Genomic DNA, 23,847 nt, shown 5'->3' with positions numbered 1-23,847 from the left:
ATCAGTGGAATGTCCATTGATACAGCTCTCCCAAGCAAGTCTTTTGCTACTGCAAAGAGCAATCCCAGGTCATCCTTTCTGTCAAATGCCTCCTCTCTCTGACCATGGAAAAGTCATGTGTTGCTTTGCTTTCAGCGAAGCTGAGGACTTGTGACTCCCCTGCAATTACAGGATCCTGCACTCTTGCCAGTCAGTTCTGAGTAATTTCATATCACTCTGGTTTCATTCTTCAGTCAGCACAGCCTTTCAGAGTGATGTGGTGCATGGAATAGATCCTTCCCAGCAATGAGGTTGGAGGCTGCCATCGTGCATCACAGCTACGAGGCTCTTTGCTGACACACCACTGCTGGCCAAGTTGGGGTTTTTTGTCATTGCAGAAAATTAAACCCACGCAAACCATTATATTAATGAAATGTGGCCCAAAGCAGGGAGAAAGTCTGGGAGTTGAGACAATATGTTCATTCTCATTTAAAATGAGAACATCAGTGAGCTGCACCAGCGCTGTAGTTTAGCACTACAGACTGTGCTGGCACTGAGGGCTGCATCTGTCGAGCTCCATGCAGAACTTAGCTCCTACATTAATTCAGGCAAGCTGGAAGCTCACTGGCTACAGTGGAATATCTGCATACCTCATAAAAGACCCATGGTTTCCCAAATGCTGCGAACAGCCAAATGGGAAAGGAGTAGAGCATATTTATAGTGTACTGGAGTTTTTCCTCTGAGCAGAGATCTATCATTGTTAGATGGCTTTTCTTAGCTGATTATAAGCATTACATTTTTAAGACTACCGAACCAATGATGCAAAATGTGATTTAAAAAAAATGCAGAAGATAACACACATGCTCTTTGTACCTGAGATGAAATGTTAAGGTTTAAATATAAAGACAAGCAGCTTGACTGAGTTCATCCTCTATGCTCAGCTAGAGAAGGATTAAGATGACCTGACATGATACATTTGGTCAGTAACCCTGGTGAAAAAGGTACATGCTACTGAACCAGCTGAATGTTTATTACTTGCAGATAATTCAAATTGTTCACAGAGTTGAATTATTCATAGGCTTTACATTGCACAGATCATTCAAATTAATGGTTTCTGGCAGGTAACAAATTCAGTAATGTCTTTTAAGAACATGTAATTTTGACTTACTCTCTGATCAAATATGCTAATGCAACACTGAGATTTTGTTTTAGCTCATGATGTGTTATATAGCTTCATGAGACTTTATAATCTGTGACAGCTGCCTCCAAAATTAAATTTCAGATCTGGTACACGCTATTACCTTCCTAGGGGTGAAGCGATGAGGTGGGTAGGGGGTGGACACTAAGAGAGCAGGTTTATTGACTTTGCAATATAGCATGGCACTCCTACATAAAGAAGATCATGGGGAGAAAAGTGTTTCTGTTTAATAAGGCAGTGGGATTGTCTGCATTTGCCATAAGCTGCTAGGGGCTAGCTCAGAGGTTTTGCAAGGAAATGTTGAGCTGGAAGGACTGTGAGACACTGGGAGAGGTGACATGCTTGAGATGTCAAGCTGTGGTGAAGTCAGTAAGAGCCTTGAAGGAGATGGTGTTTATTGACTCTGCTGCAAAGCAGACTGTGCACTGCCAGCACCTGCTGGGATCCTGCTGCATTCGCAGTACATTTGGGGAGAGGCAAGCAAAGAAGCCTGGACTGGACAGAGAGATCTCTCCTGATCTACCACAGAGTCTCCTTCAGCAATGAAGTCAATGTTGGGGTTTTTTGGTGTGTGACTCTTTTTTGGTCTATGACTTCAGTTAAACCTGAACAGAGCGACACCATGACCAGAAAATGTCATGAGAGCCTGTAGAAAAGTATCTCTGCTCAGGTGCTCATGACAGTTCAAGACCCATTCTTAAACTGATAAATTTACTTTTTTTGGAAAGATTTCCATTTCTGGGCTACATCAGGACCAGTGGTAGAAAGATCCCACTGAGAGCCAAAACCAAAAAGAAATTGGTATTGATCTTAACTGCTTTATTTTATTTGGGGGTTTCATGACTATGAACAGGGAAATAGGGAAATATTTAAATAAGTTTGTGCTTGGAAGCCATAAACTCTCTGGGAACATGAAAGTTTTAAGGCAGCTGAAGGCCATTCTGGAAAATCTGGAAAGTCACCCACTAAAACTCTATTAGTTCCTTTCAAAATTCTTGATGGAGAGGACTTGGGGTCTTGGTAATCAGCATGCTGAACCTGAGTCAGCAGCACGCCCTGGCAGCCAAGCTGGTCAGCACTGTCCCGGGCTGTGTTAACAGGAGTGTAGCCTGTAGATCAAGGGAGGTGATTATTGCCTCCTACAGTTTTAGACAACATCCAGTACAAGAATACTCTGTATATGAATATACTCTGCCATGGGGAGGGAACTGTTCTTGTTCAGTTTGAGAAGAGGCCTTGGGGGCATGCAACAGCAGCCTTTTACTAACCTATCATGAGAATGGAGCTGGCTCTTTACAGTGGAAGGACAAAAAATAACAAATTTAGGCTGAAACAAAAGATGTTCAGACTAGATTAAGGATTTTTCCTGAGGGCAGTGAAGCAGGATGCCCAGATAGGTTGTGCAGTCTCTGTCCTTGGAAGTTTATAAGCCCAGACAAGCTAAAGCCTTGAATGGCACTGTCTGGCCTCAGAGCTCACCTGTCTCTCAGGGGTGGGACTAGAGACCTCCTGAGTTGTTTTTCAGCCTGAACTATTCTTTAATCTATAGGGCCCTGTGATCCTCTCAAAAAATTTTGTAAAATCTTAACTATCATTCACTTTTCCTCACCCTAGCCCACACATGCATTATTGTTAAAGATGATAATGCTTTCTCTTTACTGAGAGCCTGTGGTGTAGCACCTTCACTGTACCACAGGAGACAATAGTGTGGCTTGTAATATAAAGGGATGTCAGTGAACACAATTCTAAGACCTATGTGAAGATACCAGCACTGAGAAAACTTCAGAAAATAAGGTAGCATTTTGATCTTTTTCAAAATCAAAACCTGAATAGACCTTTTTTTCCAGCAGAATTTCTTTCACTGGCCTCTGAATAGAACTGGAAACCTGCACTGAAATGCCCCAGATTCTCTGTTCTGTGAGCAGACAGCTGTCACTGCTATTTGCTGTGACATTCATTCATAGTCACATCCCTTGTTCCCTCTCTAAGCATTAGTATTGTCCTTTATAGAGGACAAAACCTGCTAAAGCCCTGTGTTCCATGCTTCCCTTTAACATATGATCCCTGAAAGTCTCTTCTGCATGTTCTGAACTAGCAGGAGCAGCTGGCTCTGTTCTACCGAGGGGCTGGTGTTGGCAAAGCTGCAAGACCTGCCAGCCTGGTTGACCATGATTTTCCTACAAATTTTACAGGATCCTGCAACTCCAGCACATGGACTGAAGCAAACTCACTTCTGCTCCCCACAGCAGCCCCACCATGCTTTCCTAGCTCTGACTTGACCTAGAAGAATGCATTGCTTGCAGAACAAATGATTGCAGAATGTGTATTTTTGCCTGAATTAGCTCGAGCCTGATGGCATTTGTGAACTGTACTAGTGAAGATGTGGTGAAACAGGCTTCAGCACAAGCTCTCTGGAGGCTGGAGACTCTGGGAATGAGTTTTGGGTGGCTATACCACGTTTCTTCTTTGCTAAACTGTCTTAGGTGTATTCATTTATATTGCACCTACAGTTTAAGAAGACCAGAGAACAAACTGTTTCCACTGACTCCTGTGTGTGTGCAGAAAACACCTGTTGTGATTCTGATTTAATTACACACAAAAACTTCATAGAGCCAGTTGGGTGTAATTTTTATTGCTTCTATTGCTATAGTAACTGGGTGGTTTTAAAAATCTCTACAGTAGATTAAGGGTTTCATCCATAATGAGAGATGCTAGTAAATCTGCAGAGGTGCTGCACTTTTCTAGGCTGTACAGCAGGAAGGCTACACGATATGTTCCTTAGACAGAAAATGGTTCCCATTATTCTACAGGAAGAGTGGAACACCTGCTGGAAGTTTTCTGCAGGGTTATTGCTACAATAAAAGGAAAGGCTACAACTAATTATTATGAGATCTCAAAGATGGCTGTTCCTGTTTTGAAGCTTTAGCACAATAATGTAATTATTAACTTGGTTTTATTCCATTGCAGCCCCCTGGAAAAATTATCACATTTCAATGAGTAATAAACTCTGGGCAGCTAAGGAAATTCTTCTCAGGTTTGCTTGTTATCAAAGCAAGAAGATCTTAATATTGGCTAGAAGAAAGCTTTATAAATGTTTGCTTTGTTAATGGCATAGTCCGCAGGTATGGGACCTGCATTTTTGGGGACATCTTAGCAACAGAAGAAATTTTTAAAAAGAAAAATAAAAAAGTCATGTTTCCGCTGGAAGTGCAGTTCCCTCTATAATGATTGTAAGCCTGTTGTCATCAGGCTTTTCTCATTTTCTTTTGTGGAAGGAACTTACAGATTTCCAGGGACTGATTAATTCATTACAAATAACTGGTGGAGTGCAGGTTTCTCCCTTGAGAATTAAGTTTTCCCATTGCTGTGTTGGTTGACCTTCTTCTTTCATCAGTGTCTTAAATTTCTGCTGGAAGAGCTGTAGCTCTTTTTAGATCTGCCCACAGCAACTGGACCAATGCATGAGTATATGCAATTAATTTATTAGTATTCCTTTAGTGTCTGTGAGCTGTTGAGGGGATGTTCATCATGCCAGTCACTATAGGCAAAGACAAAGGCTGCACCTGCTCTCAAGAGTTTAGGTGCTTCCAGAAAGACAGAGGTGGAAGAGCCACATAAATGGAAATCCAGGAACAGAGGTAACATGTTTAGGGGAAGCCAGGCACTGCATTCTGACTTTGTATTTTCACTGTAAGGATATAATGCAAAATTCAGCATGATAAAAAATTTGATCAAGCAGACTTAACTGACAGGTGAGCTTTAAACCACCACAAGATGTGCACAGATATCACCTGCTTCCATGCCCACTGTTTTTTCTACTCACAAAAAAACACAAAACTGAGGGAAACCATGGAAATTTCCACCCAAGATTTCTTTTAGTCAGGGAACAATTTGATCAAGAAAATCTACTTCTCTTGGACTAACAGAAACAGGCTGTTAGTATTTCACAGCCTAATGAAAAATTCAAGCATTGTTATTAACGTTGTTTTCAAGCCTTGTTTGTGCCTGCCTGGCTGTATTGAGATTCATTTTGTTGTGCTAGATTTTATTCATTGCCTCTCACATATGAAAAGGCCAAGAAGCTGTGAGCAACAGACTGTGTCTCCTGCAAGAGCCTCTGGTATATTTGCAGGACAAGATCAGTGCTTGCTTTAGTGCCCTAAAATCAGTTTTCACTGAAATTTCCATCTTCTCCATCCTTCTGGCATATGCATTTTTTAAAATCAACCAGTGGTTTCAGTGGTTTTTAGCTGCTTAAGCAGGGATATCCTTAGCAAAGCAGATGATGCAGGTGCGAGGAGTATTGAGCTAAAAATCAAGAATGTGGCAGCACAGTGAAGCAGTAGATTAAACTATTGTGACTAAAAGCATCATAGGAGTCATGTAGGAGAATTTATTTCAGTTAACATCTGAGATGCTATAGCTTTCCCTACCTCCTTGCTCCCTCCAAACTTCATTCTTTCAGTTAAACAACCTCTCTTGGATCATAAATTCCAATTTGTCCCATAATGCGTATCACTACTGGGGAATTTTTGAGACCAGTTTTAAACATGTTGTAATGTTAAATACAAATTGTGGGTGTTACAACTAGGAAAATACCCTGAATTATTTTTCCTGTTGTTTCATCGTGACAGTGCAGGAGGCCTCAATGTGTTTCAACAAGAGATCAGGCTTTCTGCATTGGTCTGTAGGACACAAATCTTTGGTATTACAGAAGAAAATCAGTTGGCTGACATGTTGTAGGGCAAGTTCTTTCAGAGGTCTTTCAGGCTTGCTCTGCTGGTTTTGCTCTCTGGGTCCATGCAATATTTTGCTAATAGGGAATGTGTTTGTTCATATGCAGAGATTTACTGCTGTGGGTTGCTGAGCACCAGGAAGAGTGACTGCACAGGCCTACCTCCATCCATGCTGAACAATTCTGCAACTCCACAGTCCAGAGGACAGTACAGAATAAGAATGAAGGGAAACATGTCATTGATTTGCTGGTACAATAAAGGGCACTTTCGTTTTCTGACCAATGCCTATTCTCCAGTTCAACAAGGTAAGCAGTATTCCTACTTCTCATCTCAAAAGTGCACATGCTTTATGTCACAAGCCAAAGTGAGTCATTGAGATTGATAATAAGCCTGAACAAAGAGCTTGATTGTAACTGATCACACATCCTAGATAAACAGTAGCTGTAGTGATTACTTCCCTTCTGTATCTTCATACAGCTATTCTTTCTTTCCCATACAAAGCCTACTGCTAATGCAGCCTCCTTGTCTGGGCTGGTAGAATCACTATCCTGTAAGGTATAAAGATTATATCTTTGCTGATGGTCAGAGAAAGGAAGATGATTACTGTATAAGACAATATTAGCCCCATTTACAAAGCATCTTGTAGGATTGCTGCAACAAAAAAATTAATAAATGTCAGGATGTACTTTGAACTCCAAGCAGATCCTACAATTAATTTTTCTTATCTAGTAAAAACTTAGTCACAAACAAGTATCTTTTTTGCCAGAAGTAGATATGATTAAGGTTTCCTGCTGTATGTTAAACTGATTTTGGCAGTTGATAAAAAGAAACCAAAACAGATAATTTGGATAGTTCAGATAATTACAGAGAGCTTCTTGCTACTGAAATATTTTCCTTTTTGAAAGTATAAGATGGTTTTAAGAACATTTGGAAACTTCTGTAAAATGCAATGACTAAAACTTCTTGAAATTAGTGTTTCAATGAGAATGTTGTTTCAGTTTCTTAGAATTTTTATAATTCAGATTTATGTATAGCTGCCAGAGACAAATGAGTATAACATAAACATTTAAATACAAAGCCACCAATTCAAAGGCATCTTCTACACTAATTTTCTGAATCCCAAGCAACTTTCACATGTGTGTAGAGATTACAGAAGCAAAGCTAAGGCCTAGAATTACTGTATGGTAAACAGAAAGCTAACTTAGTGTGTTGTTTAGTGCCTTGCCTGAAGGCTCATTGCCTTAGCAGAGCATGGCTGATCCTGAGGAATTGTGCTGGGCATCCCAGCAGAGTGAGGACTTGGTGATTCAGATGGACTGATGTCTGAGCACAAATGCTGAAAATATTTATGAGAAGGAAGTATGAGACTTGGACACCCTGCTGAAGCCAGTCTCTGGAGCAATGTGGCTCCCATGAGGGGCTTTCACCATCAGGATTTGTGCTGTTTTCCTTGTGTTTTTTGCTGGATTTAGATCATTCAGCAGCACTAACTGGACAAGACTTATTGCTACAAACTACTACTTGTATTTTATAGACTAGCATGGAGCATTTGGTTATAATTCATAAATATTAGGAAAATACTCTCTTTGTAAACATCAGTGTTAATTGCCCTGTTGAAAAGAGGAGCAAAAGCACACTGTGCTGGCAGCATCCTTTAAAAGCAGGACATGGAGGTGTGAGCTGGTGTGCTTGTGATTGACCTTGGGTCTGTTTTGGCATAGATGGGATTGTAGGTGCTGTGTATGAGGTATTTGTGATTATGACCTTTGTGTGTGATGGACAAGGCTTTCCCAACTCATTGCTCACCAAATGCTGGCTGGGGCAGTTGACATAGTTCACTGTGAATCAGAGCAGAAAACAGAGACTGGCTTTTTAAAGAGTGATGCTGGGCAAAGTGTCTCTAGCAGGGACATGGGAACAGATGGAAGCTCAGTGGGAAGGCAAGAGACCAGATTGCTTTGCCTCTGATTTGGCATCACTAAAGTCAGTGCAGCAAAGATAGTTTAAACCAACTCAAGAGAAGCTGGACCACCAGTCTCCTCTAAGGTATGTAAATGTAGAGGAGGAAGAGGAGAAATCTGTGCTGTTTGAGACAGGCCTGTAGCACAGATGTGCTCAGCCCATGTTACATGGGAGAGGAGATGTTGAAATGAGGTTAAAAGTCACACAGGGTAGTTGAACAGAGCCTGGTGCCAGTGGGATTGATTGTCTGGTGATGCACAGTGCATTTGGACTTGGCTGAGTGTAAATGTGTGTGGGCTGGAGGAGATCATGAAGAGAAAACCTTAAAAACAGGAGGCAAGAGATGGTTAACAGAATACTTAGGATGAGAAAAGAGGTGGACATAGTTAATAATTAACTATTTATTGCAATTTTTTAAAAAGTCAAGAAGGTAAATCTTGCCTGTACTTAGAGTGCAAATCCCACCCAAGCCAGAGGCACCAGGAGGGCAGTACACTTGTCAGAGCAGATCTATGAATACTATTCTTAGATGCAGCAGGTTATTTATTATGGATGTTTCAAACCAGCATGTCATAATACATCATCTCAGATACTCGAGGATGGATCTAATTCCTTTGGTCTTGCAAACATATCCTGCTTACTCTGGTATCAAGTATGTAGTTTCTGCCTAGAACAAAATCCAGTCAGATTTTTAATTGCTCTTAAGCTTTAATTTTTCCTTGTGCTTGTATTACAGAAGAAGTGAGAATTCAAAAGAGATTGGGACCCCTCCAGAGATTAAAAAGTTAATTTATTCTAAAGCAGGTCATCTCTGCACCGGTCCAAATCTCCCCATCTGTGGAACAAAGCTGCATTTTGGTTTTTCACTCTAGATCTGATGCCCACTTCACCAGCATCTCCATTACTGTGTTCCAGAAATAAATGCAATTTTTTTCTACCTTTCATATGTAACAGGATGGAGCAGGCAGCAACCTCACTAGCTGCACAGTAGGATGCCCAGAATAACATCTTTAGCAAAAAACTGTTGAACTCAAGATCTTTTTAAGTAGCTTCTTTCTGAGAACTTTTCCAGGTGCTCTTCACCAACTAGCTTTACTTAAAAGCTAAACAGTCTAAGCATAGAAAACAGAGTTTGGGAATATGCAAGGAATAAAGAGCTGCAGATGGCATGTTAGGATCTCAAAAGTGATTTGTGAGAATATGGTAGATGTTGTGGGGCCATCACAATTGTATAAAGCAATTGTTTGAGTCTCTGTGGTTCTCACTCTGGAAGAAGCTGGAGCGACTGGTGACTGGTGACAGTCCAGTTTCCTGAAAAATTCAGCTTGCGATATTGGCCCAGAATTGGAAAATCTGTGGAAATAAGCATGATGCTAAAAAGCGTGTGTCAGAATGGATGAGCTTAGGGGTTTCAACTTACCATTTCCATGTGTCGTTTGTGAGACTACAGTCAGGAGGTTGTGTCCAAGTATGGTGAGATTGGGGATGGGGCTGGAGGACCCCAGTGGGAAGACATCAATCATCAGACCTTGTACAACGCTGAATGTTGGCAATTCTGATAAAGAACTGTAAGAAATCAAAGTCCTGATAAAAAGCGAGATAGCACTTGGATCATGCATTGCCCCTTCTTCTCAGGGGTTTGACAAGATGGATGCAAGTGCTGGTATTAGTGGGACTCCCATTTTTAAAAAAACATTATTCTAGATAGGCTTAGGATAAATGTTTTCAGGAAACACACATATGTGAACCTTTGTCTTTTGACTTGTTTCATTTGAGGTAGTATTTTGCCGCAATAAAACACGAAATGAATGACACTCACTATGCTGAGATGTCCAGGGTAAAAAGAAGGCACATCTATTTCCGGACCTCAATATTTATAGAATTCCAAAAGTGACCATAGATTGGAGGATGAAATTGCTCCCTCTCTAACCACACTGGTCAAACCAACAGTCTATCAATTCTTTCCTCCTCCAGAAAGGAATGCAAAATAATCATTATTTACATGAAAAGTGCGTGAGAAACTCCATTACAAAAATGTAAACATCAGAAGGCTTAGAAGAACTTTAGAAGAACAGGGCGACAGTATTTCTCAAGCTTTGCTTCACAAGCATACAGCTTAAATATTTAAATTTAAAAGGAAAAAGGGTTGAAAGACCACCAACCTGAAAGGCAATGCCTTTCTATGGCAACGGGATGGAGGCTGGCAGTCGGCACCCTTTCCAGCATGGAAGCAAAGGCAGGCTGTGGCTGCAGTGCAGGTGGTGTGTTCCCTGGAGTGCTGCCAGGGATGGGAACACAGCAATGCTGGGGGAGGACCAGGAGGGGAAATGGCTCATCGGATGTGCTGATGAGTCAGCTGGCTCAGGACCACGTGCCACAGAGACCTGCAGCTAGGAGTGACCCAGCTCTGGCAGTTGTCTTCCCTGGGAAGGTGGGTTATGGCTGTGAAACTAGCCTAGGAAAGGCTAAAAATAGTATGCCTGTAAAGCTATTTATATTCTCAAAACAAGGGAATGTTATGGGGAATATAACAGAAAGTGATAGGGAGTATATGGTTCTGCCACTGCAATGCATTCTTTTAAAGATTATGAATACAAAGCAAATGGCAAAGAAAACACAAATTCTCCAGAGGAAGAGAAGGGGAAGAAAGAGAAGAGAGCAAGAGGAGAAAGGTGATTTTTTTTTTTGTATGACACTTGTACCAGGAACATACTTACCCTTCCCTGACTTACCCTGATGAGATAGCAAGTGATTTTGCAGCACTAATGCAGCAGGCTGGTGGTGTATCAGTTCTTTTTATCTCATGCTGGTCAGATATATGCAGGACTCATTAAAAGAATCAAAAAATACACTATAATAATTACATGATTGTAATGAAGAATTTTTTTTTGTTTGATTGGTTTTTCCCCCCACTCCTTGGGCTACATTTACACCCAGCTTGAGGAGGCAGAGGTGAAAGGAGAGTGTATTGACTTTAAATAACCCAAATAAATTTCTGCATGGTTCAGCTGTAACATGACATTTAGTGTGTTGCATACTAGCTTCAAAATAGAGCCCGCAAGCTAGGACAGCACAGGGGGCTTGACAGAGATAATGGATGGAATGAGACTTCCAGCTGGAGGAATGAAATGGTGAAGTCTGTAATCAAAACGTGAGTAGCATTTAAGGCTGATTGTAAAAGAGTAGGCAGAAGGAAGGTAAAGAAAGTTTTCTTGAGAGCTTGAGAAATGAGAAAGCTGAGGATTGTACCCATACTGAAACGATGCTGAGAAAGGATGCAACCAAGCCTGTGCTTCTCTAGACCTGGACAAAACAGTGTTGTACCTGAGAGAAGGGAGCCTTGTTAGGCAGCATGCCACAGCCATGGAGTAAGTGGTGCTCCAGCTGTAGGCTCCTGGAGATCCCACAACTGAAAACTGTGGGGGCATAAGGTCAAAAGTTAGGGAGCAGACTCCTAAGCTCTAAGTTTGTTTTACTCACCCTTCCTTCCTACAGGGAGCAATACATCAGAAAAGAGCTAAGGGAGTTTCTTAGGAGGATTTACAAATACTGCTGTAGTGTTGGATAAGGCCAGGTCAAAAATAGACCACATGAAGGAATGGGACCCATTTCTGGAGTAACCTGCTCTAGCACCTGTCTGTGTAAAGAGTGGTTGGTAGAAGGCTGCAGGGTGATGCCTGTTGACTTCCCACAGACTTCTGCAGTAGTCAGGATGGCCATGCCCCATGATGACCTGAATTACCAACCCAGCTGACCAGGCAGGACAGGAAGCAGCACTTGCAGGCAGAGAAATGTGTGCTCAGCTCCAGTGAGCAACCTACGGGTACTTCTGAGTGCTGGCTCCCCACAGCAGGAACCAGGCTGCTTTTCATTTCTGAGACATCGCAGTCACCCGGCAGCTTCAATTCTGTCTTCACTGAGTTCAGCCAGTTGGTTCCTTCTTGCTGTATTTTCTTCTCTGTGCCAGTTGGCACCCAGTGAAGAGAAGGTGATGTTGCTCTTGGCGCCATGGGTGGAGATAAGCAAAGGATTTTATTTCACAGGACTAATTTGGGACCTCCAGAATTCAAAGCATATAACAGCAAGTCACCTAGAGGTGACCACAACTTCTTGTGGCCCAAAAAAGGAGAAACTGTCTGTAGGGGGCTACTATGGAACTACAGGAATGTGTGGGTTCCTTTGAATATATGGTAAAGATGTTTTTGTCTAACACCTTTTCATTTCCAACTGAAAAATGATCCCTCTTCTTCCCCTTCTACTTGTTCAATGTACTACCTGTGGGAAAAGAAATCAAATTAGCATCTCTGTTACAGAAAACTTTCCAGCTTTAGGGGGAAAACTGTCAATAATGTTTATTGTATAAGCCATATATAGAAAACATTTTTCAATTGCTAGAATTATGATGTCAGTTTAAAACTGTTATGTTTCTAATTGATGCAGGAGTTATAATTAAGCGAAAAAGCGGAGAAATTCCATGCCCACTGGCAGTTGAAGCCTTTGCTGCTCACCTTAGCTATATCTGCAAATATGATGATAAATACAGCAAGTAAGTAAGATGTTTGTGTGTACTTCTTTCACACCTTCTCTGTTGCTGCAAGGTTTGAGTTGTTCATGTTGAGCTGCATCTGAGGGCCTAATGCTGTTTTCACTGAGTCTCTGACAGAACTTCTGTTTAAATCAAAGATCAGATGCTGGCTCTGCACAAAACAAGAACTGCATTGCTGGTGTTGGTTTGGCTCTATCTACCCATCCATCAGACCAAAAAAAAAGAATTTTGAGACACAGGTCCTTTGCATCTTATAAATTACTTTTAAGAAGTGATGAGAGGATGAGCCAGCAGACTGATAGAGAATTCAACAAGGGTCTGCCAGCCCCACAAGTCTCTCAGGTTAGCTCAGCTCTCCCCCTCTAGCAGTAGCTGATGTTTAGTTGATAATCTGTCCTGGTGATATTTGTGTCACCTGGAGCCAGAAGAGAAAAGACATTCAGTTCTGCATCTACATGATGAAAGAGCAGAATCTACATGATGAAAGAGCAGAATGTAGAACTTTTGGCTCCTGAATTCCAGTTGGTGTTCTCAGTGTTAGCTCTTAATGTAGCTGGGAGGAACAGCAGGGAGTAAGAATAGCAGTAGTGAAGCTTGGCTGTGGGAATAGCAGTGAGGTACAGGAGATTTCAAGAACTAGAAATTGAGAAGACAGAAAAAGCAGCACAGATTTTTCAAGCTAGCTCTGGGCAAGGCAGCAAGAATTCAGTAGAATATATGAAAGAAGAGGAGGTCATCACTGGAGAATGATGTTGGGATCTGGTCTGAGGAAATCAATGCGGAAAAAAGCTTTAAATGGTTGCTTAAAAATGAAAATAGGAAAATGGGAGAATGGGAAATTTTATGACAGAAGAGAGAATATTCTGGCAGTCCTAGAATTAGTCAGAACCTAAATATGTAGATGTCAGTCCTTTCTGATTCTGCCTTGTGGTCCACCTACCAGCAGTGTACGCTCTCGCTCTACCCCCACATCCTCCTACCTACTGTTGACAGCAGCAGCAATCATCCTTTGCTCACAATAAACCCGAGGAGAAGCATCAGCAAGCTTCCCAAAACTGCAATGTAATGTGACTGAGGCTTTTTTTTTAGTTACAAATTGAAGGGATTCAGCCCTACATCTCCTATCACAAGGATATTTGTCATGGGTGAGCTCAAGGAATGTTTATCAGTACCCTTATTTACATGGAGTGATACAGAGGTGAGATTATTGCTGAAGTTTGCTTCTGAGAGCAAGGAGGTCTGCTCTTTTACATACTACCAGAAATGTCCAAAATTATGCAAATTTGCTGTTACTGTCAGATACATTGTACAAAATTTCTTTAAATAATATTTGAACCAGGCATTAAGTCTGGCGCCTGCTTCTCCTTTGGGACTGCAGGATCTTTGTCTGGGGTAATTTCTTGCATCCCAGCTGCAATTGTTTGGCTGAACAGTGTTTTTCCCTCCTTTCTTGGCTTTTAGGTATTTCATTTCTCACAAACCAAACAAGACCTGGCAACAAGTGTTCTGGTTTGCCATCAGCATCGCTATAAATAACGCCTACATCCTCTACAAAATGTCAGAGGCCTACCATGTGACAAGGTACAGCCGTGCACAGTTTGGTGAAAGACTTGTAAAGGAGCTGCTGGGCTTGGAGGACACCTCACCCACCCATTGATGCTTTGCTCTTGGTGGTGTAGGCAGGGGCTGGAGGGAAAGCAGAAGATACCACACCTGGAGCGGCAAAGCAAGGAACTTGTGACGCCACCGGTGCTGTCATCCAAAAATGCCAAGTGATGCCACTAGAGAGGTGCAAACTTTGTTCCTAGTATCAGCTGGATGTAAACATCTCATGCAGAAAGTGCCACTGGAAAAGCTGACACAAAATTCCATATGTGAATGCGAATGCCCTGTGGGAATCTGTACACTGAAAACAGACTTAAATTAGCATCATCTCAATGCTATTTGTTGAACAGGGTCGTCTTGTAAAGTTCCTCTTGGGCCAAGAGCTTGTCAGAAGCTGGCACAGCTCAGCAGTCCTAGATGGGCGTTACAGGAAACTCTGCACCTTCCTTGGAGTTACTAAATTGTCCCTGTGCGGCTGCACCGTGGGCTGAGCGCGGCTGCCGTCCTGCCAGACGTCGCTGCTGTCCTCCACTGGGACAGGCACAGCAGGGACACTGCAGCAGGCATCTGGACAAACACCACCTTCACAGGCAGGCAGCCAGGAACTGAGAACCACTCATGATTTCTTTCTGTGGTTTTTTCCCCCTTTGTTTTTATTAATGTAACATAAAACAATTTGATCCCAGTTAGAACACAGGAAAAGTAGGAGAAACCAAGTACATTAGTTAATTTAAAATGACAAATACATTACACTGATTTTCTTTTTTAACCACGATGAAACATTTTTTTACACAAACAGTGATTAATACCGTAAGTATTAATTACTGTTAATTACTGTAATTAACAGTGAGTAAACCAGTAAGTAATACTGCCTCACATCTTAACTGCCACGGTCAGTGTACAGGTGAGAAATCAAAATATACCAACTATATTTTTTCTCGATTTCAACTGTATCTTAGATGTTGCTTAAAAAGCTAATGTAATGGACTGTTAAAGTTTTAAGAACAATAATTTATTGCTTTTTCTTTGATAACTGTCAAGACCTTTTTGGCCAACTTTAGAATTTTGTTTGGCACACAGTTGGCAGGAAAAAAAAGTCACTAATAGCCAAGTGTTTCCCATTATTACTGTGGGGTGTTCTGTAGGAATTCTTTTTGGTAGAGTTCAGGGCTTATCACAGTAGTTGTAATTAAGCAGATTACATGTGTAGCAAAATAACGTAGCATTGTGTCTTAGAAAAGGAACGAAGTCCAGTTTCAACCAACCTTAAGCCTTGCTAAAACAGAGCAAGCCCAAAGAGTTCTTCTGTTCTGAGTGACATTGTAGAGGACATCGTGAGCTAGTGGTCAAGGCCATGTTTTAGTGCTCGTGGAATCTGAATGCCACTGGAGTTTCAGAAAACAGTGCCAAGAGAGAGGTATGATTGAAACACGGGAATCAATACTGAGGGGAACTACTGCCCTCTTACACTGTATTGATTTCAGTCAACAACTCAATCATCAAAAAACTCTGTATTCTGAAGGTTAGCAGTGATGGGCACAAACAGAATTGCATTAACTTACAGGGCAGAAAAACATGTTGATTAGAGGACCCCAAGCCTGAAAAGTTTTATTCCCAAAGAATGACTCAAGTTGATTCAAGAGGAATGCAGTGAATGACTGATTTATCAGTGTAAATCTTACCAGGTTACATGTATCTATCGGATAAGAGGCAGTAGAGGGTAACCAACATAAATTTGGAAACTCCTCAGATTTCATCATTCTGTGACATGCAAATGCATAGCATGTAAATAATAACAGAGGAAGAATCCAGCAAGGGTTAGTAAGTGAATGACTAGCCCGTGGAGTATCCTTGCACCGAAACCTTTCTGTTTCCACCAAAGTCTTACTGTTTAGCATAGTTCTAGAGGCAGATCTCACCTGGTTGCAAGGAGAGAAGGGGATGGCCATGGTGGTTCTGCTTGTGCTACAGCCTGGAGCCTGTCCCACACATCCTGCTCTGCCTGCCAGCTGCACAATGAACAGCAGTGGGATTCCTAAGCATCTTTTTCACTTCTCAGTCCATAAGGTCTCCACACCGGAAACACGGGAGAAAGGACAAAACTTTGTGCACTGAGGCCTCCTAACCACAAAAGAAGGGGGTGAGTTTGAACCACTCTAGCCCTTGACAGTGTCAAGCTCCACAGGAACCCAAGGATGAGTTCAAACTTTCTTGACCCTGCAGAGAACTGATACCACCCCTCTTCAGACTGAGTGTGTTTGACAGCTGATTATTGTCAGCCTTGAAAGTATTCAAAGGGAGACAGCAGCTAGCCTGAAGCATGAAAAATAAATGTTCAGCAATATAAACCTATATTTTATTTTCTTTCAGGAAATTTCACAGAGTGTTCTTATTGCTCCCTACTTCAGACAATGCCAGCCTATATTGGATCAGGAAGTGTAGCTACTAAATCATTATAATCCCATAAATTTATATGGTAGTTGAAACTAGGGCAGTAAGGGAAAGTTTGGCTGGAACTTTACTGATGGAATGGCTTAAATGAAAAGTCCAGCTTCCTTACACTCCCATGCCATGCTGGGCTATGTGCAGGATACCCACACCCCCAGCAGACATGGGATGGTTTCCAAGACCACCTTGGAGCCACTTGGCATTTCTGAGGAGTAGGCAGACCACTTTCCAGATACATTGTAAGCCCCTGGCCAATAGTTACATAACTATGGATGCTTAAAGGCCTGGATCTAGGCCATCCCTTACAGAAAATGCCTTTTCTTTTTTTGGATAACTGTAGGTCTGAGGCCTTGAAATATTTAATTTTTCACCAATGTATGCAGTTAATTATGCGGATTACTTGAGCTCAAATCATGAGATCCTAGCTTTTTGCCTCAGGGACTAGGTCCTGAGTAGTTTTCCCTAGAATTGGTGTTGATGGGGGATTACACAGTGGCTGACTATTACAGGGAAGATGCTTTAGTCTCCTTGGTAAAGGAGAAAAATTAAAACAAAATTATAGCTTTGCAATGAATTTCATTTTCTTAGCCTTAAACATCCCTCATCATTTGGAACTGTTGTTCTTATCATGCACAAACATTCCATAAGTAAGCAAAAATATTTATATATATTTGTATGTACAAAATGCCTGAATTTTGGCTCTCGAAGCCAACAAGCAAAAGCCACCAAAGTGTAGTCTATATCTACAGATTACTCTTCCCCCTCATCTTTTCCTTTTATTGACTGGAAGTGGATAGGGTTGGGGAAAGTTAAAATTTCTCCTTGTTGAAAAAGCATCTTGCACTTTTTCTGTTACTACAACCAAGGCAAAGTAATTAAGGAAGATATAGGCTAATTTTTTTTAAAAGGCTAAAGTTTGTCAACTGCAGCTCAGCCTGTGCAGGATTATTTCCTTTACTGTAAACTGGCTTACTCAGATTTGGTTCCCCACCTGCTTGTAACATTAAAGCCTCTCCCTGATTAAAGGGGGGAAAAAATCTCAAAGTAGTGCAAGGATGCTCGTTATAGTGTGTGTGTGTCTAATTGTGCAATAGCTTGTGAAATTATAGTTTGTAGCCTTAAGACAATCTGGTTAAGAGATCTGAGAACTTAGCAGTAGGTAAAATGCAGTCAAAATACCAACCAAGTCACAGAGGAATGTCTCTGAACTTTTTCAGGAAAAAAAAAAAGAAATTTGACACTGAAGTAATGAAGGGAGCACAGCACAGCTCCTTTCTCTCCTACTGAATTGAATTTTCACTGACATTCTAAAAACTGATACTTACTTGTTTAGAACTGTACTTCTAAAAACTGATAATTACTTGTTCATGGTATGCAAACTTTATTTCAATGAACCGAGACCATCAGTAAGACACCGACCACCTTCTATGCACCGTACTTTCAGGAAATGTCTGTTGTGCCATGATCCATTCTTGGAAAACATTTCTTTTCCCAGTGTGTAATACCACACTTCCCAGAGCTTAGAAGCTACTGGGAAGTGGTTTCCACTGTTGTCTCCGTTGAAAAATGCTTCAAGGGCTTGCAGGAATTCTGCCACTTTTTACTTCAGTCCATCTGTACACTTGACAATAGGGCACAATTTAAAGAAATCTCATCTCCATTTTCTGTTTCTATTCTCTATCCCCAACCTTTCTATATACAAGTAGTCTAGGAATCATAATTTATAGAAGTACAACTTTGTTTTCTTCAGGTAATTTCTAGAGAAAATTGAATTTAGCAACTCAAAAACAGCATTCCTGTTCTTTACCTCCAGATATATTTCTGTGGCCTTTTTTTTTTCCAAATAAAAATACCTTTCTTTCTAACAGTTATTTAGAAGTCTGTCTTGAGCTAGTGAGTAGTGAAAGAAGCCTCCAGTATCTCATTCTTCCATGCCTTAGTCCTGTTGTGGTAGAGCTGATTCCACTGAAGGGGGGGATTGGGGGATTATGCTGCTCTGATAATTCTGTGCATCTCTGGTACTTTCCAAGCAAGGATTGCAAAGTGCTGTAACAACCTCAGCACTCACAAAACATCATTAGCTTATCAAAGCTTTTCCTTTCCTACCAAACACCAAGGCACAGCACAGATAAGGGGGGTGATGAAACTGTAAAGTGGAGTTTGCACTCCTGCTGATTAAGGCCCTGTTCTGTGTTTTCTGTGACTTGGTTCTTGTTCAAAAGCACTTTTCCTAACTAGAAATGGAAGTATGCCAAATACCATTTCCCCCTAAGTACGGGCTGTGGGACTTAGCACAGGCTGGCATAAGTTAAAACTAAATTGCACTAAAGGTAAGAGAAAATTTGATAAAATGTAGGAGCCCAACAAGCCCAGAGGAACTTAGAAGAGATATATGGAAACTCTGAAGCTCTGCAATAGTCCAGTAAACTCGGTGTAATAATTACTGAGTTAAGAAAAGTCACTGAGGCTTAGATGGAATATGAAATCTTCCATCCACCTCTGTTACAGAGTTTGCCATGGCACTTCCTTTGCATTGGATTGATGCAAGATTGGTTGGTTGTAAAACAAGCTCATCTCAGTCTGGCTGAGAAAAACATTGGAGTATTGAAGACCTGTTCACAGTTTCACAAGGGCAAGGAACTCTAAACTCAAAACAGGTATATATTTGGCCTGCTGTTAACTAGGATACTTGTACCAACACATCACATGATCTACTCTAAAGCAAGCCTGTCATCAGTGCTACTTGATATGTATTAATTCTTGTCACAATTCTTCCTAAACTTACCTTTGTTTCCAGAAGCATCATGAACTGAAAGTACCTTCATATCATCACCTCACTGTTGGGAAACAGTTGAGAACAGCTGTGCTTTGTAAAAAGGATTTCTTCCTCTTCTTCCTGAGTGACAGCTTTGCCTCTCTGGAAATCTAACCCTGGAGAAGTTTCCTGCCCCACACTTTGCTTTACTTCCCTCATTCCTTGCATTTAGAGCACATCCAAAGCATCCTGCAGGTTCTCGGTCAGTCTGGAAGGGTTGACAACACAGAGTTGGCCCTTCAGTTTACTTCTGTAGCGTTGCTCTGCTGGTCCTTTCTGCTATTTTGCAGATCTCAGATGAAACAGGGTATTGTTTCTGTAGGCTGTTCTGATTGCAATCACTGTGAAGGTGTTGTCTGCTTTGCCCCATTAGTGCTGTCCCAGCAGGTCTGGATGGACCCCAAAGAGGTTTCAGCAGCACCACACCCACTGCTCCAACTGGCATGGCTGTAATATTCCTCAGCTCTGCATTGCTGTCATAGAGAGACCTTTGACAGGGTCTGGGGATTTTCTTTGTGTTTTGCTTTGTTTTTGAAGCCCTTTCACTCTGATGGGTTTGGTGAACAGCTGTTAGGTATCACTAAAAGGCCTTAAGTGGTAAATCCCTTTTGTATCACTCTCTTGAAGTAATAATTGCTTGTATGGGATGTCAGGGTGGTCCATGTGATGTGTAGTGCAAAAACCTGACCCAGGAAAGCATCATTTGCTGTACCTGAACAACCTTGGATGACTGTTGTGCTGTGCTGTAGGACCATGATGTGTAGGACCTGACCGGGGAAAAAACCTGGGGAGACACAAGATCACAATTTGTAGTCCAAGCTACAAATTGTAGCTCCTTGGACACGCAGATTTCATAGTCAAGCTGGTCTCAGAAGTTTTTCTAGGAAAGGGAAAATTCCAGGCCTATGCAGTTTGCTCCCAGCCCTTGCAACGCTGTTTCTAAAATAAACACTCTGGCAAATGCTTTCATACTTCAAGTATTTACAGTGTGCTCTGGCCTTCAGAGCCTTTTGACCTATTTCCACTAGTTCCCCCCAAAAAGCCTAGAAATTTAAAAGCAAAGCACAGCGCACTAGGTTCAGCTGTCCAGAGCCCCAACCCACTTGTGTCAAAGTAACTCTGTGGTCTTGTTCTCAAATAATCTGTGTCAAGGCATTTGCAAAATGTGACTGCTGAACAATTTGCATGTCTCTGTGAACATAGTTGCTCATTTGATGGAAAACAGTTTGCAGGTCTCTCGGACTTATTTTGCAACCTGGATTTTTCTTCTAGATACAAACCAAATATTTGCCTGGCATTTCAGTACTGAAATAAAAAAATAGCTTGATCCCATGGTCTGGGGGTGATATCAGAGATAACAAAACTCAGGTTTATGCCAGCAATTAATCTGGTCCTGTGAAGGTGTGGCTAATCAGCATGGAGGGATGTAGGCACAGACACGAGGTGACAGTGAGTTTGAGAAGGCAGAGGAAAGTTCAGAGGATGGAGAGAGAGGAGCCAGGTGATCCCATCTAACTCTCATCATTCCAGCATGTATACCCCCCTCTCCTGCTGCCTTTGAATTAAAAGAAAAGGCTGATGTTTAATATAAGCAGTCTGCACAGCTGATTGAGTAACACAAACCCTGCTTTAGCTGCATCCCTGGCCTCACTCCATGCCTTTCCTTAGGCTATACGTGTTCAGTAGTCATCAGCCTTGGAGTCACAGCACTGCTGCATGTCAGCACAGCATGGAAGCTACAGACTGTGGAAGCACCACAGTAGAAACAGGAACAATGGGGATTCCAGAGAAGGAGCCTCCCCATTGACATTTTGTTTTCATTTATTTTTCAATGTGTGCAACTTACATTCCATCAAATGCAGTGACAGTTCCAATTGCAAAGATGGGCCTTAGCTGGCTGAGTGCTTTCAAGACCACTGGGCTGTGCTCACACCATCAGCAACTGCGGTTCTGTTGCAAAGTTCCATATTCTTTATAATTCTAAAGATTTCTGTTGAAAGCATAAATTATAGAGGTAAAATATACACTGCAAATTACTTTTCTTTTTCTTTTTAAAAACCTTCTCAGACCAATTTTATAACAGCCAAGTCTTTCAGGAAATGCAGGTGTGTGACCTCTTCACAGTAAGAGACACACAGCTGTGTTTCTGCATGGGACAGGGAACTACTTTTGTGACACCAGTTTTGTTCTACACAAAGGCACGCTTGCAATAAATTTTTACAAATTTTGTACACCATAAGCTGAATTCCAAGTTCCAAAAATGTGAAGTGTGGCAACAATAACAAAATTTATTTATAGTATCACTCTGATATCTTGTCATGTGATTTTATTTCTTCAACAAAGTTTGTTTACAATCAACAACTTTGAAATACAGTCAGATATATTACCTGTTGCTTTTCCTGTCTTGTTCTTTTCTGAAATACATGGGGAAGATGTTTGGTCATGCTCTGAGTGCCTAAGTGAAAGGATGTAGAGAATATACTGCAAGATAAGTTACAAGTTCACACTCTAAGGCCATTAGAATCATAAACCTACCATCTCTATCCAGCCATTGGGGACAAAGGCATTTTCTTTTTAAAAAATTGACTTGAAAAGGCCTTTCAGTGTAGCTGGCACACAGACATAGGAAAGGGGACCACTGTCTCCCCCTGCCATGCCATTCTGACTCTGACAAGCAATGCTTCCCAGCCACCACAGAGCAGGGTGGACACAAGGACAGGGAGAGCTGTCCCAGCTCTGGAATATCTACCCTGAACAGAACCAGCCCTTCGTCCTCGCTGCTCCGGTTCCTGGCAAGCATTGTCTGTACCACCAGTGGTGCCCACCAAACCCATGACCTGCACGCCAGTGAGTGGCATTTGCAGGCAAAACCTGACACGTGTGATCTGCAGATGGCTGTTGTTTCACAGCTCCAAGCCAGCAGGTTGCTAGGACCTGGTTTAAACCTTATTCCACCAAGGCAGCAGAAACCTTGCAGGGGAACACACAAGTGGGGTTACAGTCAGTCTTTGCCAACAGCCACAATAAAGATGTCCCCCATGCCTTGGGGTGTGTCCCTCATTTCCCCTTGTCTGCAAAGGCTCCACTGGGACCGGGCTGCCCAGCATTCCAGGTGTGTGTGTGGCTCAACATGGAGTTCTGGCCAGGATCTGTGGGGCTGCCATGTCTGATTTGCTCAGGGTGTTTCTCCATAGCATCTTGTGTTTTCCACATGAAGGAATTTAGTTTGCACCTAAGCTGTGCTAGGAAAAAGCCAGAATTCCAGGGAAAACAAAACATTAACAGAAGCAAGCACAACCAGCCCCTTGACCTATTTGATGTCTTTATGGACCCTGTCCCTAGGAGACTATTTTTCTGAAGTTGCTTGTTATCACAAAAGAGGAGGCAAGAGATTCTGGCTGTTCAACACAGCCAAGATCTCAGAAATCTTTTCAACATGTAAGTAGCTGCATTGGCAGCCCTTAATGCTGGTTTGAAAGACAGTCTGTCCCCTTCACACAAGAAACAAGACTCCTTTTCTCCTTTGCTGTGTGTTTTTGCACCACAGCAGTCACTGCTGGGCAGCAGGGGAGGAACCACCACGCGTGCCTGCAGCTCAGAGTGAAGACTGGCTCATCCCAAAGCAGTGCAGAGGCTGGAAGTGTGTAGGTGCATCATCAGGGTGATGGATCGGCATGACCACGCCCTGGCTCAGGGCAGGGCTCCCCCCAGGCGGGACCAGCCAGGCACGGGTGCCTCCCTGCATCGCTCCCCAGGCACACACAGCAGGAGGCACCTAAGGAGAGGATTACAAGCAGCGAGACCAGCTACACACCAGATGAGACTGCAGCTGGGCCATAAACCAAAGGAGGATTTCTCCTTGTTCCTGTCATGGCTGGAGAGTTGCCCCCAGCAGCACAGCACTTTGTTCCCTGGATGTGCCGTGACCAGAGCTAACACTGTGTCTGACCAGGCCACACCATCAGAGGTACAATAAGCAATGCAAATCATCTTTAGCAAACTAATTGAATAAAAGAAGGAATTTAATTTATGAAATCATGAAACCCAGGATCTGATTGACACGGACACACACGTTACCTCGGCGCTGTCATTTACAACATTGCCATCCATTCAGATCAGGCCAGGGCCTACAGTAACTTAATCTCCTGTGAGATTATTCTCGGGAGAATTCACAATTAATTCCAAAAACGTGGTCTTTATTAATTAAGCCAAACTTTACATGCCCTTTTGCAGTGTTTTCCAATATCCTATTCCACTTGTCCCTCTGTCTCCAGAGAGGAACAGAGAGAATAAAACTGCTGCCTCACAGACGCTGCAGAGAAGGACACCCCCAGCTGTCACCAAGTCAAAGCACAGACTCTCCTAAAGAGCCCTCAGCCGAGATTTGAAAAAGCACTTTACAGGCAGTAATGAATGGCATCTCATCAGACCCCTGCAAAGCAAAGCCATCTCCTCTCTCTTCAGAGACAGTCTCCATGCAGCAGTTTGCTTAGATTACAGCACAGTCACAGTTTTGTCTTGGGAATGAGAGTTTAAGAAATCAATACACAAAAGGTGA

At 42.1% G+C, this 23,847-nt stretch overlaps 1 protein-coding gene across 1 annotated transcript in view; it reads left to right on the top strand.

Annotated features, from left to right (window-relative positions):
• PGBD5 (piggyBac transposable element derived 5) overlaps positions 1-21,675 on the top strand; it is a 68,452-nt gene extending 46,777 nt beyond the window's left edge. Inside the window, exons 5-7 of the mRNA XM_064413879.1 lie at positions 6,021-6,218; positions 12,316-12,421; positions 13,883-21,675. Coding sequence (XP_064269949.1) covers positions 6,021-6,218; positions 12,316-12,421; positions 13,883-14,078 — 500 coding nt within the window. The 3' untranslated portion in view covers positions 14,079-21,675. The remainder of the gene's footprint in view (positions 1-6,020; positions 6,219-12,315; positions 12,422-13,882) is intronic.
• Positions 21,676-23,847: the final 2,172 nt, after the last annotated feature.

Source organism: Passer domesticus, chromosome 3 (genome assembly GCF_036417665.1).
Source record: "Passer domesticus isolate bPasDom1 chromosome 3, bPasDom1.hap1, whole genome shotgun sequence".
NCBI classification, from domain to species: domain Eukaryota; kingdom Metazoa; phylum Chordata; class Aves; order Passeriformes; family Passeridae; genus Passer; species Passer domesticus.
The sequence above is the reverse complement of the archived record's forward strand: the minus strand, read 5'-3'. Positions and strand labels throughout refer to the sequence as shown.